Source organism: Pseudophryne corroboree, chromosome 10 (assembly GCF_028390025.1).
Source record: "Pseudophryne corroboree isolate aPseCor3 chromosome 10, aPseCor3.hap2, whole genome shotgun sequence".
In the NCBI taxonomy this organism is placed as follows: domain Eukaryota; kingdom Metazoa; phylum Chordata; class Amphibia; order Anura; family Myobatrachidae; genus Pseudophryne; species Pseudophryne corroboree.
Genome location: NC_086453.1, coordinates 148,369,647 through 148,392,821, shown reverse-complemented (window position 1 = coordinate 148,392,821; position 23,175 = coordinate 148,369,647). Strand labels below are relative to the sequence as shown.

At 42.9% G+C, this 23,175-nt stretch overlaps 1 protein-coding gene across 1 annotated transcript in view; it reads left to right on the top strand.

Moving 5' to 3' along the window:
- Window positions 1-325: 325 nt before the first annotated feature.
- Window positions 326-23,175, top strand: part of LOC134965242 (immunoglobulin superfamily member 1-like) — a 44,300-nt gene continuing 21,450 nt past the window's right edge. The window contains exons 1-5 of the mRNA XM_063941740.1: window positions 326-347; window positions 2,990-3,025; window positions 3,116-3,400; window positions 20,226-20,510; window positions 22,663-22,953. Coding sequence (XP_063797810.1) covers window positions 326-347; window positions 2,990-3,025; window positions 3,116-3,400; window positions 20,226-20,510; window positions 22,663-22,953 — 919 coding nt within the window. The remainder of the gene's footprint in view (window positions 348-2,989; window positions 3,026-3,115; window positions 3,401-20,225; window positions 20,511-22,662; window positions 22,954-23,175) is intronic.

Genomic DNA, 23,175 nt, shown 5'->3' with positions numbered 1-23,175 from the left:
TGCACCCCAGAGTCCCGATATGGCTCACAAATATTCTCATTCCGTAATACCAGCTCATACACTCAGAACCACCCCTTTCATTCTCTTAACTTGAGGTTTGTACTATTTGCCTCTTTCCACCCCATTCACCTATGATTAGCTGTCACCTATTAACCTCCTGGCCCTGTCTCTAAATTCCTTAACAACTTTAATTCCTGGCTTCCCCACTTCCTCTTTTCAGACCTTCCCTTTATCATCTTAGGTGACTTCAATATCCCTATCAATGTCACCACTGACCCCACTACCTCTAAACTCTTTAGTCTCACACCATCATTTGGTCTTCTCAATGGACCTTCTCACCGTCCCATGTAAGTTGATTTTACAATTGATCTGGTTTTCTGATCTTGATCTTCTCTCACCATTGTATTATCTGTGACGTTACCAATTCCACATTCTGTCACTCTGACCATTATCTTTTTTTTTTATCTTATCCTACACTCCTTCACCTTTACCTCCCAACGCTGCCCACGCCAAACTTAGCCTTGAAGCTACAGTATTGACATTATGTCCTTATCCTCCTTACTTTACTCACTTCTATCCTCTACTGTCTCCCTCTCCTTTCCTGACCAATATGTTTCTTTAAATAATGTCTCCCTTACGTCTACTCTAGAGTCTATTACTCTAGCGGGCATTATTCACATTATACAGACCTATGCCTCAACCTTGGCAGTCCAAATGCACCATATAACTGAAAAATTATTCTCAAACCATTGAGCAACAGTAGAGTAAAACATGCTCTAATGCAGACTTCTTCCATTTCAAATATATGTTCTACACTTACAGTGCTTCCCTCTCTCTAAACAGTCTTATTTCAAAACCCTTATCTCCTCACAGTTATCAAACGCCCTTAATCTCATTGACACTTTCAACTCATTTCTCTGCCCACCCATTCTTCACCTCTCCTCCACATGCTCAGCCTCTGAATTTATTATTCACTTAGTATTCAAAATTGACTCCATTCACCAGAACATCCCGTCCCACCAGTCCGTTGTCATTCCATATTCTTCTTTCCAAGCCTGCCTCGTCCATTTTACCAACTATGAATTCCTTCTCTAGCAATGAAGTCATAGTGCTTATCTGGTCCTCGCACCCTTCAATCTCTCCCCTTGGACTTATGCCCTTCCATCTCCTCCCCTCTCTCCCTCCCATTGCCTGTTCCCATCTTGCTCATCTATTCAGTCTTTCCATTTCATCAATCACTGCCCCATCTGTATTCAATCATGCCTTTATCTCCCTCATTTTTTAAAATCCTGCTCTTGATCCTGACACTCTGCTTAATTACCATTCCATCTCTCTCCTCACCTTTGCCTCCAAACTCCTTGAGTGTATTGTTTACAACAGCCTTACTACCTTTCTTTCTTCCACTCCCTTCTTGACCAATTTCAGTCTCACTTTTGTTCTTTCCACTCCACAGAAACTGCCTTCACTGTAGTCAATTATCTTCTTGCTGTCAGTTTCAAGGGCCACTACTCTCTACTCTTACACCTTGACTTCTCTGATGCTTTTGACATCATGGACTACTCTCACTAACTGCTCTTGCTTGGTCTACTCTCATGATTCAACTTCTCCCCTACTTTTATTATCAGTAGGTGTCCCCCAAGGTTCTGTTCTTGAACCTCTTCTATTCTCTCTTTATATGTATTCCTTAGTTGAGCTCATCAGCTCTTTTGGCCTTCAATATCACCAGTATACTGACACTCAGATCTACCTCTTCTCTTTTTAACTTTACCCATCTGTCCTCAGTTAAATCTCCAGGTATTTCCTACAGAATTACCCAGTGCTCTCTTAAATTTAACATAACTAAGACAGTGTTGATTGTCTTCCTATACTCCGAATAGCCTCAACCTCCAATTTCATTATCTATTGACAGCTCTAGCATCTCTTCTAGCCTGCAAGTGTGCTGTCTTGGAATTATATTTGACTATTTCCTTCAAACCACAGTCCTTTGTGTAAAGAAATATCTCCAGGAACAGAGCTTTTCTCACCATAGAGGCAACTAAGATCCTCATCCACTCACTGGTCATCTCTAGACTGGACTACATGTCTGACCTGATCTCCCTTCATACTCCCACCAGCCCACTTTGCTTGACACATGAATGCAGCTTCCCCAGGCAACCGATTACTGCCTCTCACTTGTGCCTCCAAGATTTTGCATATGCTGCTTCTACCACTGGAACTCCCTCCTACTCCCTTTCAGACTGTCCACCTCTCTACAAAGCTTCAAACAAGCTCAGACAAGCTCTCAAGACCGATATATTTATTAAAGCCTTCCAGGTCTCATCCTCACCCACTGCTCAATGCTCCTCACTTACTCCCTCCCCCATCTGTGTCTCCCTGTCTGTTTGCCATTCCCTTTGTTGTAAGCTCTCATGAACAGGGCCCTCTCCCATTATGTGTTTTTCCTTTCCTCACTTATACCATCATCTCCTGCCCACTGCCAACCACAGCACCAAACCATTGGGTTCAGCTGGCGCTGCTTATCTGAGTATCATGACTGCTGATGCCACAATGTTTATAAACTTTATAGACCATGTTCTGAAAGTCTCTTTTTACATATTTTGTTCATAATAATTATGGTAATGTACTTTGTAAGGCACTGCGGACCCCATTTGGCACCATATTACTAAAGGTTAATAATAATACATTATATATATCCCTACAGATTGTAAGCTTGCCTTACACCTGGCCTTCCTACCTCTGTCTGTCTGTTATTACCGAGTTTTGTTCTATTGCTGTTGCTACAGTTGTAAAGCACAATGGAAGATGATGCGTTATATAAGAAACTGTTAATAAAGAAATAAATATAAATTAGAAATTGTACAGCAAATGAATGCAAACCAAAACTATCTACATAAAATATAAATATTGGTTTTGTATATACATACAGCATGGCCCTAAGTCACCAATTTCCATCACCAGTACTTAAGTATCTTTTTTTTTAATCTTTTAGGTAATTTGCTGATCAGTAGACAGTGGGTGTCTGGCAGTAAGTACACAAGCAAAACGCTTCAAATGGTTACTCTGCTGTGGTTTTATTCTCTGCATTCATTTCTACTTCATTTAATTTTTAATGCAGATGCTCTTCCACAACCGTTCCTTAAAAAAATAATGGATGATACCAGAGGAAACATTATAAAGGGTGACACTGTTACTGTAAAATGTGTGACTGGGTCTCGTACTGCAGACAAGTTTTTCTTGATTCACAAAAAGGAAAATGGTCAAAATGAGACTCTAGAGGGAAGTAGTGGAGAATTCCTCTTCCAGAACATCAACAGTGAAAAAGATGGGGACTACTTCTGTAAATACTGTGAGCAAACCTCCTGCTCAGCATTTAGCACACCTTTAAATGTGTATGTTCAAGGTAAGTTATGATGTTGGAGTTTCTACATTCTGAATGGTTACCTTGTAATGCACAATGGTCACTGAAAAGTAAATTCAATTTACGTAGAGAAACTTGTAGCAGTGGCGTAACTCCCAGAGACAGTGGAGACATTGGGGGTCATTCCGAGTTGATCGCTCGCTGACGATTTTTGCAGCGCAGCAATCAGGTAAAATAACGGCAAAACTGTGCTTGCATATGCACCGCAATGCGCAGGCGCGTCTTACGGGTACAAAGAGGATCGATGCTGGGTGATGGATTTAGCGAAGATTCCATTTGCACAGCCGAACTCAAGGGGATTGACAGAAAGAGGGCGTTTATGGGTGTCAACTGACCGTTTTCTGGGAGTGTTTGAAAAAATGCATGCGTGTCCAGGCATTTGAAGGGCGGATGTCTGACGTCAATTCTGGCACCAAAAACACTGAAGTGATCGCAAGGGCTGAGTAAGTCCAGAGCTACTCTTAAACTGCACAAAATGTTTTTTGCTGCGCTTGTCTGCAATGGCGTACACAAACTTGCAAAGCGAAAATACACTCCCCCCGTGGTCGGCGACTATGCATTTGCACGGCTGCTAAAAGTAGCTAGCGAGCGATCAACTCGGAATGACCCCCTTTGGACGCTGGGCTCCAGCTGTCATAGGAGCACCAATAAAGAAAGACCAAGGGGGTTGCTGAACTAGAAAGGATCTCTCTCCACTCATTTCATAGTGATTTGCTGCAATCTCTACTGACTGCTATCCAAGCTCACAAAACCCATTTGCAGCCCCCTTCAGCTGAAGAGTCTGGAATGTGTCTGATAACAGATCAAAGCGTGTACAGTAAGCCACAGCTCTGCTGCTGTGTCTTATATGAGGAAAGAAAGGAGAGCAGAAGTTGGTTTTAAGGAAATGCACTAATTATAATAAAACTTTTAGGGGGGGTTTATCAAAGCTTGGAGAAAGATAAAATTGTCAGAGAAAATATACCAACCAATCCGCTCCTGTCATTTTTAAAATACAGCCTGTAAAATGAAAGGCAGGAACTGATTGGCTGGTACTTTACAAGGCTCTATTTATTATCATTTGCAGCCAGCCCCCCCCCCCCCCCCCCCCGAAAATAAAGATTTCTCATCACCAGGGCCAGTGCAAGGTTTCCCGGCACCCTAGGCAAAACTTCAGCCTACTGCCCACAACCACCACCATCCCAGCCCTTCAGATGAAAGTGTGACTTATAAGTTCCACAGCCATCGCTTGCATTCAGTACAACAAGGATGTTTCTTTCAGAGACATACTTAATTTTGTGATAAGCTGACTCAGTGCCCCCTCCCCCAGATCTCGGCAACCTAGGCAGCTGCCTAAAGCTGCCTAATGGTAGAGCCGGCCCTGACTATCACCACAATTAACTACTATAAGTAATCTTTATTCTCCCAGATGTACCATTGGCAAGTTGCTGGGACACCAAGTCACATGTGCAAGCCAGAGCCACTGGGGAAGAGGGAGTCCATATTCTATTTTGCCTCCAGGTGATTGGCATGAACTTACGCCCCTGACGTTCTGTATGTTGGTGCATTGTTAAATTCAATAATATTGTACATCTTAATGAACAGCCCTTTGTTGACTTTGGCTCTGTGTTTCAAGCGTCTAAAAGGTTTTTTCCTTTCAGAGTCTTACAATTCAAGTGGTTAATTGCTTCAGAAAGACCACTAAGAATTAAGGCGTGAAAGTTTTTCTGCAGGGAGGATGCCAGGAAGTAAACTTGGTTTCCTGACAAGATAACTAGATAACTTTGTCAGGTTAGAACATATATGGCCACCATGTGGTTCAGCCGGGAACAAACATCTAATTCTTAAATTCTAATTTGAGTTAAGGGAATTTAATACCAGGGCTGGATTTACTGGGGGGAATTTAATACCAGGGCTGGATTTACTGGGGGGGTTGAAGGAACAAGAGAACAAATTCCCCACGGCACCGTTCTTATGGAATGGCGGTGTCAAAGTCAGAAAAATATCACGCTACACACTGCCATATTTGCACCTCATGCGTGTCCCCGCTGCGTGTGCATGAGCTCTCCCGTGCGTGCGCATACTCGCTGTTGCGTGCACCCGCAGGCGCACGGTATGCGCATTTACGGTAGAGTTTGTATGCGTCTAGCGTGCGACTCAATCGTAACATAATTTAACCATATAATGTATTTTGTAGATTATGGTCCCTTTGATAGAATCTGAAAGTTTAGTTAATGTAGCATGTTCATAGACAAAGAGATCCCTCTTTGTTTGATACGAAGGGTCAGACAGGGGTTATACAGTGGTGTTTAGTATCCATCTGAAGAGTATTTAATTAGCAATATTCCGGTGTTGGTTTGAAGCGGATAACTCGCTCGTGCGAATAGTTATGGACATAAGAAGTTTATGAACATTTACTGTATTTGCACTTTATTATCCATGCGGCGGGAAACCTAGTTTCCCACCCACCTGAGCAGTTGGAAATAGTCACAGCCCACCTGTATGAATCAACCTATGACCTTTTGTTATAATGCGAAGACGAATTCCTGTGTCCAATGAACAATAAGAATATAGGGACCATTGTACTGTATTTTGTGTAGGGTATAAAAGGACAAGCCGATCTGGGCCAGCTCTCTATTCTCTTCAACGGTTCTCATTGCTGATAATCGGGAGCTGGATATCCAGAAGGCGCATGCGATTGTTTCCCTTTGTGCGTAAGTTTCTCTGCAATCATATTGTCTTTATTGTTATAAGCCATTCTCTCTCGTTCTCTCTCACTTTCTCTCTCTCTCTCCCCCCTTTTCCCTTTTAAAAGTAATTGTATCTTTAGTGTATTTTATGTGTAGTTATTTGGTTAGATATTCTATGTTATTCTGGTAGTGTATAACTTGTATTGTATTATTCTTTTTGAACGTTCATTCATTTCCTTAAAAGGCGTTAGACCCTTAGACCGATATATGACTGTTTATTATATTGCTAAGGGGTTCTCTGAGCGTCACATACGCTCATACAGCTTTTAAACTAACAAGGTTACACTGTGTTGCATTTACATCTTATCACTGCAAAAGGGTTTACAGTATATGTACATTGTTTATGGTATAGTTAAAAAGGTTTAACACTGTGAGCGTCAGCGCCGCTTGTGATCTCCTCGTGGTCCCAAGCATCCGCTACGCTGATAGCGTATCATTACGTTAGTCGGCAGCCTATAGCGTGCTTGCCTGTACGCTCTAAGCCGTGAGCGAACGTGCCGCTCGTACGTCTCGACCACGGCTAAGCGTTAGATACGCAACGTGCGTACCCTTAAGGTATTCCATACGCCAATAGCGTACTGTGTTCTTTAACCTTTTAGAGGGTTTTCAATAAGATATATATTAGGCTTTATCAATTGGCGGCTCGTCCGTCCTTCACATATCTGCACTAGGTAATTTCAGCAGACATTATCGATCAGCAAAGGGCGGGAGGTAATATTCCTCGTAGTGCTGACCCGATAAGCGTCTGCTTAGCTTAGTAAAGGGTGCTGAAGGAATCCGGAACCGGAGGTAAGAACAATACGCTAGTATCTTTTAAAACTGTTTTTTTTCTGTTCTGTCTTGCGTACGCACGCACGCATACATCTGCATTTCTTTTCATTCGTGTATTTCCACATATCACTCTCTTGGTTGCCATTTCACAATTGTTAACGTGCTAAGAAAGATTTGTTGCTATTAGTAGTTAAAGAGTAAAAGTAATACATTAAGGGGTAATTTGTAAAGCACGCACACAGCTTTGAGAGACCTGTGTGGTGCTCGGTAGATGAATACAATTAAAGATCATCTACATTGATAAACTTGTTAATTGTATTTCTGTGGACATATCTGGCTGGCATACACGTGTCTCTAACAAAAGGGTGAGACTAGTGTACGCAACACAAAGGCCGACGCACGTAGCGTATATTACGCAACGGAGCGTCCGGGTACGCCCACATAATTCAAAACACACGGTAGTATTATTTTTAACAGGCAAAAAGGAGGCAACGCGATAAATAGCGCAAGTCAATTTTAGTGTCCGAAATTTTAAGCTAATAGATCCTTCTCCAATTTGCGACTCATCTGGTCTAGACTATTGACTGAATGAAAGGAATTTCTGCGCAGAAATAAAAATTAAAGTGTACATGTGGTGAGTGTTTGCATATATAAGTTTTTACAATTTTTGGGTTGAACCACAAGAAGTCGAGTTCTCGTGAGGTACATACATGTAAGTGACGTGCATGGTGGCTGGGGAGGCATCCCTTGTTAAACATAAATTTGAGCATTAGAGTATAGTAGACCAGGAGGCCTACTGTAGCACAAACCAGGAGGTCCGGAACAGACCAGGAGGTCTAGGTACAGCAGACTAAGAAGTCCGCTATAGAGAAGTAGCACAACACCAGGAAGGGTTGGTGCGGAACCCATATAGGCCATTGAAGCTCTGGCTGAAGGAATTCGCAGCCGAAATTTTCGATTCCACTGGTCGCTCCGCACATAAGATTAGTTGCTTATGTGCAGAACGATTGTACCGCACGTAATTGTGTGCATTAGTTAGTAACCTGACCAGTACCATTTGCGTACGAAAGGGGTCATAAACGCTATTTGTACACTCTAACCTGATTTGTGTAATTTTTTTTTATTTTAAGGGAGGTTCGCTGGTCACTCAGGAACTATCCAACAACCGATACTTGCTGGGGACTGGTAGGTCCAACACGCCCCAGTAAGTAAAGGTTCATAGGGGCCCTAGGTTGGGTACAGCAGCTCTGAATCAGTGATTGCAGTACTGGCCAACGTGGGCGAGGAGTGAGTGGAGTACTCGGTAAACTGCCACCGTCGGCCTACCCCGAACATCTTGGTTTTGTAAGGGTTCGCTGAAGACCCTGATTTGAAGGTCAGAGGTAGCGAAAGCAACACCTGCAAGTATGGGGGCCAGTTGTTCAGGTAGGGGGCGATCAACCTCGGTTCGGGTTGATTCAGTAAACCGGCCAATCGGGTCGGCAAGGTATGTAATGTGTGAAAAATACGGTTCACACACAGAGGTTTTATGTGATGAATGGGAAAGAATGACTGTGCATGATGGGGAGAAGTTTCCCCGGGTAGGTAGCTTTAGCCCAGATGTGTTACAAAATCTTAGGAGAAGGATATGTCTCATTAAATCAACAAAGAGACGGATCAAACATTATGACTACTTACAGTTATGGCAACAGGAGGGTGAAATTCAGAGAGGATTGGCTCAGGCGGCTGGATCTAACCCTATCAGGAAACTGATAGCTACGGCACCACCGCCACCTTACATAACGGGAGAGAAGTTGGTTGCAGAGAATGACGCACTAATGTGTAATAAACAGGCACTTAGTAACTGTATAAATGTTAAGGATAATATGAATAAGATGAGTAATGCAAATATTAACCCGTGCAAGTTGTACCCTGTTTTAAACTTTCCCCAGGAGTGTGATCAAGAGGACGAGTCAACAACACTATCGGCACTCTCTCTAGCAGCCACCATATCAGAAACAGCAGTGGGCACGACCCAACCCGTAAGATTAGTATCCAAGGCCCCTAGCGGAGGGACAGGTGAGGTCGTATCAACGGGTAAGTACGGCACCATACACTATGCTGAAACCATTTCACCACAGGCTGTAGAATCTACTCAAAATGATGTTATTAGACTTAATCCCGTTAGGGTAATAGCAGTGCCAAATGGGAAAACGGACACTTCAGGAGTCACTCCTGTCAGAAACATTGCCATGCACTGCCCGTTTTCCCGAATGGAATTAAGAACAATAGTGTCTGAATTCCCTGATCCTAGGAAGGATCTAGTTGCTAGCCAGAAATACATTAGAGATCTAGGGAATACTGTAGAGCCCAATAACAAAGACTGGCAGATATTGCTGAGGGCATGTTTACCCTCCAATGTCGACTCAGTACAATTCTTAGCTGACTGTAAATTAGATGAAGATGTACCCCTTACGGATGTGTACAACCAAGACAATGTAAAGAGGATAAATTTACAGTTAAAAGAGTATTTTCCAGCTGTAGTTAAATGGAACAAAATTTTCTCCATTAAGCAAAAAGAGTCAGAAACAGCTGCTGAGTATTTTCATAGGGCACTACTGGAAATGGCTAAATACACAGGCATAGAAGACATTAAGACAAATGCAAATCATAGAGAGGTAGCAGTATCTGTGTTAATGGATGGTTTAAAAGAGGTGTTGAAGACAAGGGTACAGACCACGCAACCATGTTGGCGAGGTCTGTCGGTGGCTACTTTGAGAGAGGCCGCTATTGATCACGATCGGAATATCACCAGACACAGGGAGTCACAAAGTGATAAGTTAATGGCCGTAAGTATACAGGCCCTGACCACAAGGCCACCTTTGTATAAATCTCCAAACCCTGTGGGTAAGTCAAATGTGGTAACTTGTTATTCCTGTCATATAGAGGGACATTTTGCATGAGACTGTAGAGTGAAAAACACACAAAAATCATATCAACCCCCTAGACAACGACATGACACACGAAATTGGGATCAGGGACCGCAGAGACGGAGTCATGAGCCACATGCAGGGGAAACAAAAAGGTATCCCCAAAAAAGAGACTGGCAAGTCTCTGGTAGTTCCCATTTACCCCCTTCTCAAGTAGTTGCTGCCAGCGCGATTCAGGGAGGTCACCATACCCAATAGGGGTGTGGCCATACCTGTAATCTGCAGCCAGTAAAATTGATTGCAAATCTTGGAAGTGAACCCGAGGTCACAATTGATGTAGCTGGTAAATCATTAAACTTCCTTGTAGATACGGGGGCGGCCAAATCAGTGATAAATTCGACAGTGGGCATGAGAACCACTGGTAAGACAATTCCAGCCATGGGAGTAACGGGAGTAGTCCAGCACTACCCTGTTAGCAAACCAGCAGAGATTACAATAGGGCCTTTGCATACCAAGCATTCCTTTTTGCTGGCGGCATCGGCACCGACTAATCTCCTGGGAAGAGATTTATTGTGTAAAATGGGGTGCGTCATTTATTGTACTCCTGAAGGTGTATTCTTAGACATACCTGAGAATCACGGTCAGGAAGTGCGAGACATGCTAGACTCCCCATCAAAATTAATGTCACATACTGTTATGATAAATAGGAATCCATCCCAGGTAGAAGAAATGACATCCCAAATACCAGAGTCACTTTGGACTAAAGATGGACAAGACACTGGATTAATGGCAAACGTAGCTCCAGTAGTTGTGCAAGTAAAAGATGGTAGGATAGCTCCAAAAATCCCACAATACCCTCTGAAGCCAGAGGTGGAATTAGGAGTATACCCCGTAATAGAGCGCTTGCTACAACAGGGCATTCTGGTAAGAACATCCAGCACTGCCAATAGTCCCATCTTCCCCGTGAAAAAGAGTGGGGGGAGGGGTTACAGGCTAGTACAGGATCTAAGGGGAATTAACAAAATAGTTGAGAGTCAGTTCCCCGTAGTGCCAAATCCAGCTGTCATCCTTATGCAGATCCCTCCCACTGCGAAATTTTTCACTGTTATTGACCTCTGCTCCGCCTTTTTCTCGGTACCCCTGCATCCTGACAGCCAATATTTGTTTGCATTTACATACAGAGGAGTCCAATACACATGGACTCGATTACCACAAGGTTTCATAGACAGTCCAAGTATATTTTCACAGGCTTTGCATGATTGTTTACAGTCTTTCCAACCAGAGAGTGGATCAATATTGATACAGTATGTGGACGATTTACTACTGTGTTCAGAGTCACTGGAAGCATCCCTGAGAGATACGAAACAGCTCCTGTTTCATCTTTCAGACACAGGACACAAGGTTTCCAAAGACAAGTTACAATTATGCCAGCCTAAAGTAAAATATCTGGGACACTGTCTAACACAAGGACTGAGACACCTGACCGCTGATAGAATTCAAGCAATTAGAGACATGACTCTGCCACAAACCCAGCAACAGATCAGAACGTTTTTAGGAATGTGTGGGTATTGCCGTAACTGGATCCCAGGGTTTTCCATTCTAGCATTACCTTTGCAGGAGATGGTTTCATCAAACAAACCTGATCGGATTTCGCATACAGACGAATCCGAGATGGCATTTGAGAGACTCAAACAGTGCCTAACGCAGGCACCAGCATTAGGTATGCCAGACTATGGGGAACCCTTTGAGCTGTATGGAACAGAAAGTGCTGGTTGCGCGGCAGGCGTCCTAACCCAAAAGCACGGTGATGCCAGCAGGCCGGTAGCATACTACAGCGCTCAGCTAGACACGGTAGCGCGATCCCTCCCCACATGCTTGCGAAGTGTCGCTGCGATAGCATTGCTAGTTACAAAAAGCGAAGATGTAGTGCTAGGACACAACCTCACAATTCATACGCCACATGCAGTGTCAGCCTTGTTGAATTCTGCCCAAACCAGGCACGTCTCATCAGCGCGGTTTACAAGATGGGAATTGGCATTAATGGCCCCCGTAAACATCACCATAAGGAGATGCAGTGCATTGAATCCTGCAACATATCTCCCAGGTGTGCCTGGACAGGCACAAAGGGTGGAGGATGAGAGTGATGGGGAAGGAGGATTTAATACAAGGGATGACACACATGATTGTATGGAATATTTGACCCAAAATTTCACGGAAAGGCCTGACATCAGTGACAACCCACTGGAAGATGTAGATTTTACTTTCTACACTGATGGTAGTTGTCACAGACAGACGGACTCGGGAGACTTGTGTACTGGATACGCAGTCGTAGATGACCAGGGCACCATAGAAGCAGAACCGCTAGGCCCACCTCACTCAGCCCAGGTTGCTGAACTGGTTGCCCTAACCAGAGCATGTGAATTGGCTAAGGGAAAGTCAGCCAATATCTACACCGATTCTAGATACGCCTTCGGGGTAGTCCATGATTTCGGAGCCCTATGGCGCCTCCGAAATTTCATGACGGCAGCTGGTACACCGATAGCGCATGCAGCTCACATCAAAAGACTTCTAACAGCGATACAGGAACCCGACAGAGTGGCTGTTATCAAGTGTAAGGCACATACATATAGCCAAGACCCAGTATCACTTGGTAACAGCCGAGCAGACGAAGCTGCTAAGTTAGCAGCTGGTACCCCCAGACAGACAGACACCACACAATTGATGGTATTTAATACCATCAACACACAGAAGTTGTGTGAAATGCAAAATTTGTGTTCCACACAGGAAAAGGCAGTTTGGAGGTCAAAAGGATATGGCCAGGAGTCCTCAGGACTCTGGACAGATGGACAGGGTAAACCAGTGGCACCCAGAGCATACCTTCCATGTTTAGCTGAAGCAGCACATGGGCTGACTCATCTGGGCAAGGAGGGAATGTGCAAGTTGGTAAGAGCATATTGGTGCGCCCCAGGATTCTCATCCCATGCAGGTAAGAGAGCAATGTCATGCCTTACCTGCTTGAGGAAGAACATCGGAAAGGCAATACCAACAGAACCATTTCATATCCCACCTACAGGCGGCCCTTTTCAGGTAATATAGATTGACTTTATACAATTACCCCCTTGTCGAAATTTGAAATATGTACTTGTTTGTATAGATGTGTTTTCAAATTGGGTCGAAGCATTTCCTGCGGCCACAAATACCGCTATGTTTACTGCTAAGAAAATTGTGCAGGAATTTGTGTGTAGATACGGTATCCCTAGAATAATTGAAAGTGATAGGGGTACCCATTTTACAGGTGATGTCTTTCAAGGAATGTGTAAGTTGATGGGAATTGATAGTAAGCTGCACACTCCGTACCGCCCCCAGGCGAGTGCGAAAGTAGAAAGAGTGAACAGCACTATTAAAAATAAATTGAGCAAAGTTATGGCAGAAACAGGATTAACATGGCCAGAAGCTTTACCCATTGTACTATACAGCATCAGAACCACTCCCAGGTCCCCTCTTAATCTATCCCCCTTTGAAATTCTGTTTGGTCGACAACCGCATGTTATGATTAACCCTCAGGATGATTTGAAGTGTAACAATGAAGTGACTGTAAAATACCTGGTTAACATGAGTAAACAGCTAAGGAATCAGAATGACAATCTGAAGTTAGTGATTCCTGATTTGCCAGATAGTAATTGTCATGACATTGAACCTGGGGATTATGTAATGATACGGAATTTTCTACGCTCAGGTTGCCTTATTGACAGATGGGAAGGACCATACCAAGTCTTATTGATTAGCACGACAGCATTGAAGGTTGCCGAGAGAGAGACTTGGGTTCATTCGTCCCATTGTAAGAAGGTTGCTGATCCAGAGAGGTCCCGTGATAAAGAACAGACGGTAGAGGAAGTTGTATCACTGGAGTGTCTGTTTCAGGAGGACTGAGACGGCACCTGAGCATTGAGAATAATAAGATCGGAGGCAGTTGTCGATCCCCTGTTCCCTTTTATTGTTTTTTTCCACTTCCCATCCCATCTCCCTCAATTATTTCTTTCCCCCTTCTCATTCTTCTCCATTTCCTCCTATAAGATGGACTTGCCCCAAGAGACTGTGATCCGGATTTTCCTGTTGACCATGATGTTGACCAGAGCAGTCTGTTCCGGCGAGAGTACCATGGAGGTCGAGAGAGGTTCTGGAATGGGTTCTGATGACAGAGATGGAGGCGTAGATTTCCAAGAACAACATAATCACCGAGTAAAGGCGAGTATCAGAAAACGATCTGGTAGCATTGACAATAGAAGAAATTGTGAAGGATTGTTAGCTGAAGAGAACTGTATCTGTAGACTCTGTGACAGTGTAGTTGAGGATGGGTGTATCAAGAAATGCCAATCCAGTTTTAATATCCACATGGACCGGCATCCATTGAGTGACTATCACTCCTTAGTGGGTAAAGTGTTAAATCAGACAGATTGTTGGGTATGCTCTCAAGTACCTCAAGGCCATAGCAAATCAGGCTTAGTACCATTCCCTTTAACGGTAGGGGAGGTACTTGAGTTAAGTGGTGGGAGACCGGTGGACAGGATGTTTAATATCTCCAGTCCTCCTAGTTTGAAGCTCCACCAATATCATGTGGATAGATCCCTAGTATGTTTTAACATTTCCAATCCCCGAAAGCCGGGAAATTGGGAAGTGTCATGGAATAACCAAACCATGACCTTTTCATACAGAGCCGATAGAATGCCAACAGATACAGAACTTATACGCCACATAGCCGGTAGTGGAAAATATTTCCGATATAGGTATACCCTAGGAAGTAGGACCATGAGAGTTGGAGAGGTATCACCAGGATACTGTGCACATATCGTACAAATTGATACGTGTACTAAACAGATGGGAGAATTAGGGTTAGGAGATTTCATATGGAAAATGTGTAATATGGTAATGTCCTACTCCGTCCCATATGTTCTCCCCGATGATGCATATTTCATATGCGGGAGGAAGGCGTATAAGTGGCTTGCCCCAAACTCAGAAGGGTTGTGTTATATTGAGAAAGGACTGCCTGAAGTAATGACTGTATCACATACTAAAATGAAAGATATTCACCGCAGTGCCCAAGCTCCTTATGCTCACACTCATTACGAGCACATCGTTAAACGGCACCTAATAGAAAGAACAGAGCATCCGGCCTCTGACCTGATCAATGAATCCACCGGGATTCAATTCCTAATCGCGTTAGATATCACTCGTACCGCCAGAGGAGTGATAAATTATAAATATATATCTGCCCTTGCAAATTTATTAGACAACATCACTGAAAAGTATGATGACACATTCAGGTATACTGGAAGGGAGCTCCAAGCTTATAAAACAGAACTGGTTCAGCATAGGATGATTCTCAATTATCTCACAGCTGTGACGGGTGGGTATTGTGTTACCCTAGCGACTCAGTATGGAATAAAGTGCTGCACGTATATCACAAACAGCACCGAGGACCCGGTCGAGGTCATAGACCAAAAGATGGACGACATTCTCCAATTAAAATGGGAGTTCCGAAGGAAACACAATCTCACCCTTGCCGCTGTGGGTAATGAGCTGACCAGTTGGGTGTCATGGTTGAACCCACGAAATTGTTTCTCTGGTTTAGGAGAATGGACTCAAGGAATTATCATGAATGTAGGGAAATTCCTTTTGTGTGTTCTGGGTGTCATCATATTAGTCGGTCTAATATTTAGATGCGTTCGGGTTTTAACAAAGTGTAAACGTAGCGCCCGAGTGATGAGTTTAAGGAGTGGAGATACTGTAATAACAACGACTGATTTGATTTACGATCCAACGATAGAGACAATGATGTGATGAAAATGTGATTCTACGGTCCGTTTCTTTCACCCGTTTCTCCTTTGTTTTTCTCCAAGGTAAAAAGACCCGCTTGGAAGAGGATTTTGACAGCCTTGTATACAGACAACAGATGGACTAAAGAAGAAGTCTGACAACCTTGTACACAGACAACTGATGGACTATGCCATAGACCCCCATATCCCTAGTACTTTTAATTTTACGCTAGCCCAACACTTTTTGTAAGTCTATGGACATTGATAAAGCTTTGCTTGCGTTTATTGGCAAAAGCACAAAGAGACTACAGTCAACATGTACATCAAACAAGACTTCAGACAAGACTTCAATCAACAAATGTATATTAACCTCACATAGAATATCACTGCATTTACCATAATTGTTTCTTATCTTCATCTCTGCAACCTTCAGGTAATGACACACATAGTCGATAGGGAATACAGGCACAGATATCAGCACTCACATATTCCCCCATTCATGTATCATCAACTAAAATGTGCTCCCCCATTTTGTTGCAACCAAAAGCCGAAAAGAGCTCGGTAAAGTTTGACAGCCCATCCACAGACCCTTAATACGGGATAAGAAGGAATTCAAATGTATACTTCGCAATACCTCGAAGCTTGATTTAAAACACGTACGGCACGATGATACATGACCCCCCAAACATGGATTCATACACACATGCTTCTGCTATCTCACTAGGTCATACCCTTTTCCTACCTTCTCCTCTCCTCCCCTACCCAATCATAGAAATGTATTATACATGACATATATCTTTCTCTTTTTGAAATGTTTTAGAAGGTGGCAGTTATTGGTGACTGCCAAAGGGTGGACTGTCAAAGTCAGAAAAATATCACGCTACACACTGCCATATTTGCACCTCATGCGTGTCCCCGCTGCGTGTGCATGAGCTCTCCCGTGCGTGCGCATACTCGCTGTTGCGTGCACCCGCAGGCGCACGGTATGCGCATTTACGGTAGAGTTTGTATGCGTCTAGCGTGCGACTCAATCTTAACATAATTTAACCATATAATGTATTTTGTAGATTATGGTCCCTTTGATAGAATCTGAAAGTTTAGTTAATGTAGCATGTTCATAGACAAAGAGATCCCTCTTTGTTTGATACGAAGGGTCAGACAGGGGTTATACAGTGGTGTTTAGTATCCATCGGAAGAGTATTTAATTAGCAATATTCCGGTGTTGGTTTGAAGCGGATAACTCGCTCGTGCGAATAGTTATGGACATAAGAAGTTTATGAACATTTACTGTATTTGCACTTTATTATCCATGCGGCGGGAAACCTAGTTTCCCACCCACCTGAGCAGTTGGAAATAGTCACAGCCCACCTGTATGAATCAACCTATGACCTTTTGTTATAATGCGAAGACGAATTCCTGTGTCCAATGAACAATGAGAATATAGGGACCATTGTACTGTATTTTGTGTAGGGTATAAAAGGACAAGCCGATCTGGGCCAGCTCTCTATTCTCTTCAACGGTTCTCATTGCTGATAATCGGGAGCTGGATATCCAGAAGGCGCATGCGATTGTTTCCCTTTGTGCGTAAGTTTCTCTGCAATCATATTGTCTTTATTGTTATAAGCCATTCTCTCTCGTTCTCTCTCACTTTCTCTCTCTCTCTGCCCCCTTTTCCCTTTTAAAAGTAATTGTATCTTTAGTGTATTTTATGTGTAGTTATTTGGTTAGATATTCTATGTTATTCTGGTAGTGTATAACTTGTATTGTATTATTCTTTTTGAACGTTCATTCATTTCCTTAAAAGGCGTTAGACCCTTAGACCGATATTTGACTGTTTATTATATTGCTAAGGGGTTCTCTGAGCGTCACATACGCTCATACAGCTTTTAAACTAACAAGGTTACACTGTGTTGCATTTACATCTTATCACTGCAAAAGGGTTTACAGTATATGTACATTGTTTATGGTATAGTTAAAAAGGTTTAACACTGTGAGCGTCAGCGCCGCTTGTGATCTCCTCGTGGTCCCAAGCATCCGCTACGCTGATAGCGTATCATTACGTTAGTCGGCAGCCTATAGCGTGCTTGCCTGTACGCTCTAAGCCGTGAGCGAACGTGCCGCTCGTACGTCTCGACCACGGCTAAGCGTTAGATACGCAACGTGCGTACCCTTAAGGTATTCCATACGCCAATAGCATACTGTGTTCTTTAACCTTTTAGAGGGTTTTCAATAAGATATATATTAGGCTTTATCAGCGGCTTGCAGAATGCTGACTCTGGCTCCTGCGTCCCTTAAGAATTATGGGGCAGATAAAGTAAGCCTTGGAGAGTGATAAAGTGGAGAGCGATAAACTACGAGCCAGTCCTGTCACCATATTACAGACTGTGTAACTCTCCAACACTCACTACATTTGCCCCTATCTCACATCTGCATGGTTTAAGGGAACCAAGAGCTGCTCTCCATTGTGCATACTGCAGCATCATCCTGGTTCTGACCTCAGAGTAACGTGAAGCCACTGCCACTGCACTGCCATCTGGAGCCTGCCAGGACTTACAGGTGAGTAGCAGTAGTGGGCAAAACAAGGGATGCTGCAACAATGGTATATGAGGGGCATTGTGAGGCATAATAGAGGAACCCTGTATGGCATATGGGAGATACTGGGGCAGATGTATTAAGCCTGGAGAAGTGATAAAGTGGAAGGTGATAACACCCCAGGCAGTCAGCTCATGTCATTTTTCAAATCCAGCCTGTAACTTGAAAGCTAGGAGCTGATTGGCTGGTGCATTATTACCTTCCACTTTATCACTTCTCCAGACTTAATACATCTGTCCTAGTATCTCCCATATGCCATACAGGGTTCCTCTATTATGGGCAGTATGGATGGTGTAATGGTTAACAATACTGCCTCACAGCACTGAGGTCATGGGTTCGATTCCCACCATGGCTCTAACTGTGTGGAGTTTGTATATTCTCCCCGTACTTGCATGGGTTAGCTCCGGGTACTCCGGTTTCCTCCCACAATCCAAAAATATACTGGTAGGTTATTTGGATCCAAATAAAATTAACCCTAGCATGAATGTGTCTGTGTACATGTGGTACGGAATATAGATTGTAAGCTCCACTTGGGGCAGGGACTGATGTGAATGGGCAAATATTCTCTGTAAAGCGCTGTGGAATATGTGTGCGCTGTATAAATAACTGGTAATAAATAAAATAAATCTGCCAGTGTGGCGTAATCCACACAGTCCCATACAAATGTATGGGATGTTATCTTTATTATTCTATGCTTAGTAATTACAGTAAATGAAGCAAGATATTTATTTCAACCTGTAGGTGTGTACCACTATCTCTGCCTGAAGCAGATAAGGACAAAAATAAGTGTTATCATTTCTCTCAATCCTTGCAACCAAATACTGTAGATGTAAATATATTTGGAAGGGGCTTCTCACTTAGAGGCCTATTTATTAACATTATTTTAGTATCACTTAAATGTATTAAAGGGCTTTTGGAGCAGTTTTCATGAAAAACTGCTACAAACCTCTTAATTCACTTTTTCTTAATAACCCACATCGCATTTCCCATACTTATAATGGGAAATGCCATCTGGGCAAAAAAAATAAAAATCTCAGTGAGCCCTGTGATAATTTTGCAAGCTCAAGAAATCACGGGGCAGCACTGCAATAAGCTGCCTTCTGCCCAGCTTTCTCTGCCCACTGGCAGATGGCGGGATGCCGGTGTCAAAATACCGACAGCTGTCATCCCGATCGTCCTGACAGCTGGACACGCTGCCATCCTACCATGGGGGGGTGGGATGTTAGGTTTAGGCAGCCAAAGGGCGGTTAGGTTCAGGGTACAGGCAAGGGAAGGTTAGGGTTAGGGACCGGGGAGGGAGGGTTAGGGTTAGGCACCAAGTGGGAAAGTTAGGTTTAGGCTGTGGGGAAGGGAGGGATAGGCACCCATAAGGGAGGGTTAGGGTAGGGAAAAGGTGAGGGTTAGGAGGCTAAATGGTGGCTGTCGGGCTTCTGATGGATGGGATGCCGCTTTCGGTATACTGACAGCTGGCATCCCATCCATTGGCAAATCATACTGATCCCTCTCCAGTTGTACTCCTCAAACAAGCACAGAACTAGGACTACACAGCAATGACACCTCCACAAGCCAGATATGTACTGCCCAGTATGGTAGTCACTCAGAAATGCCCATTTTACTGATGTAGAGAACTGCCATGCACAGAGTAAACCAGCTGCTCTCGCATCCTCCATCAAGGGGCGCAGCACGCGCAGTCTGCTATTTCTTTCTGTGGCGCATGTGCAGGCTGCTGATAATCGAGAGAAATTTCCACTTTCCGACTCAGAATCAATATAATGAGCAACTGAATGAAAGGCTCAGATATTAGCTAAATACATTGATGTTTAATCTAGAACAATGTAAATAACTGCTCAGCATAATTATTGTGTTACTACATTTACAAAACATACTACTTTGACTAAAATCTGTACTCATTGTAAATGCATGTTCTACTATGCCTTGTTTTCTAGTGGTTTACATGTTAGTATGTTTATCTCTCTCTTCTTTTATTGCACAGAAAAGTTTCCAAGGCCCTCTATACATGTTAGTCCACGGAGAGTTGTCCACCCAGGAGCAGCTATAAAAATAACTTGTGAAACCCACCGTTCAAATATTACATTTACGTTACTAAAAAATAATGTTCCTATCCAGATCTCTGATAGTGGAAAAACATTGTCGTATATAATAAACGAAGCCAAAGATGAAAACAATGGATATTATTCATGCACATATGAAAGCAAAAATGGAAGCTCAGTTCATCTCGTATCTGCAAAAAGTAATCCAATGAAGATAACAGTTCTAGGTAAACTCTCTCTCATAATGTTATCTTCTGTATCTATCGCTTGTTTATAGAACTCGTTTCTCTGACTCACCCTTTTCTGAGAGTTTTCCATATCTGCAGTATGTGACTGAACTACTCCCATCCGACCACTTGTGAAAACAGGCATCATTGCAGACATGCCAGCCCTATTCTTGGTGCCAAAGATCAATTTTAAATCAGAAAGATCTCTGCATAAATTAATTTCTGAATATCCTTCAATTCCAGCACCCATGTCCCCAGGGGCGGATACAGGGGGTGGCGCGATGAGTGTGATGCCTCCTCCCCATTACACTTATCACCTATCCACTACCACTGGTCGCTGTATAGCAATGCAGCAAAAGTGACACATCAAGCAGGGAGACAGGAGACTGTTGCTTTTCAGTGGCAGCATCCTCCCTGGATCCTTAGCAGGCGGGCACACAGCAGCATGTGTAGGACCAGAGAGGGAAGCTGCTGCTCCAAACCATGAGCAGTTTGGTAAAAATTGCAAGATCCATCCACAGAGCAGACTTGTATGCAACTCTGAATCAGGCTTTTTGTATAGAATTAGAAGTGACTAGGATGACCATTGTCCATCTATTGTTAACAATCATTGATGGTTGTACCAATGGTCGACAGTTTTGCCATTGATGATGGAGAATCGAGGGTTATCTGCAATTCATAATAGAGAGCCTGGCAATTAAAAAAAAAAATTCTCCTCCTGCACCAATAAAGGAAAGCTTAGCTCTACCCTCTGATCTGTCCCATGTATCCCACCTCCTTCCCCTGGTTTACCACCCACGAGTCCTGCTTCTAGATGCTGCACTGGTGTAAACCATCTATGGTTTACTTACTAACACTATGTTATGGAGTTGACCACCGCGCACACAGGGAGCCGCAGAAAGTGATTAGTGTGAGTGTGTACACCTACCACATCGATATAGATAACCAAGGAATAAAAGAAACACAACCCTATAATTCTGCACTCACCAATTGAAGTTAACAGTCAAATTGTTCATAGATATGAAGTCTCTATATAGGAATGTCCCCGTAGATGAGAGTCAATGTTTGTAGGTCCGTCCTGTATAGCCAGATATTTCTTGATTATTCCTGATGTAGATTTTTTCAACTAGTAATCTCAAGAAAAATGACAAAACATACAGAAAAAAAACAATATAGTGTAGTAGGTTTTTTCCAACCAGGATAAAATATACAAGAGGTGAGTTCTCTATTAAGCTGTCCTCACTTGTTAATTGTATAGGAAGAATATCGTACCGTACTCACACCAGGGTGAAGTAAGAATCATTCATAAAGGTTTCTTTTGTAGTTCACCAACAACCGTGGTTGTACTGTATTGTTCTACCCCACCAATGATTGTGGACACACGTGGATAAGTGACATACCAAACTTAGTTTGATCTGCTTCAACTTGCACATAAAGGTTTCTTTTCTCCTATTTTCACTTCACTTCACTTCTGTATGTGGAATCCAAAATACTTCCAGTACTTAGTGTTAGGAAGTATAGGGAGACAGAGGAAACCTTTGACATTATTCTTATTTCCGAGGTTCTCAGACGCGGTCCTCAAGGCACCCCATGGTCCAGGTTTTAAGTTTTAAAACTGGACCATGGGGTGCCTTGAGGACCGCGTTTGAGAACCTCGGAAATAAGAATAATGTCAAACGTTTCCTCTGTCTCCCTATACCTCCTAATACTGAGTATTGGAAGTATTTTGGATTCCACATACAGAAGTGAAGTGAAAATCTCCATTGGGAATATCAAGAAATATCTGGCTATACAGGAAGCACATACAAACATTGACTCTCATCTACGGGGACACTCCTATATAGAGACTTCATATCTATGAACAATTTGACCGTTAACTTCAATTGGTGAGCGCAGAATTATATGGTTGTGTGTCTTTTATTCCTTGGTCATCTATGGTTTACTCTAGATGGGTTCCTGCCATAGATGTAAACCACCGATGGCACTATCAAAGAAGACCGTCAATATTAGACCTGGTCATCCATAGAAGTGACACTTTTTGCCACCACCTTATTATTTACTGGTGTTACTCATTGTGGCACAAATTCTGCTTAATGGAATACATCTTAATTGCCTTATTTGTTTCACATTCTGCTAATCTTCATGGTTTCAGGATTGCCATCTCCTGCAATGACTTGTGAAGAAGATCCCAATGACAGCAGAAAGTTCATAATCAACTGCACAGTACCCAGCAATCAAAAATATAAAAGGTTGGATGTTAAGTTACTAAATGGCAGCAAGATAACCGAAAATTCAAAAGACTTTGTAAAAGATACTACTGTGACATTTACTGTGGCCAAACCTCAGTATGTTGCAAAGAAATATTTTTGTATGTATCAGATCACAAATGACTTTGTGGACACTGAAGATTCTTTTTACAGTAATGAAATACAGCTGTGGGAAGGTAAGTGCTGTAGGACAATGGTAACCATTAAAATATTCATTTGTTTAAGAAAATATCCATTAATTACAGTATTTTAGTCCAACAGGTTTGTGATGTTTTGTAATATACAGTACACATACAGTATGTAGTGTAGACCCAACCTTCCTATGTAAAAGTTAATGAAATACTGTGAATTTCAGACTAGGGTATGATAGGCCCACCGAGGGAACACAGTGGTAGGGG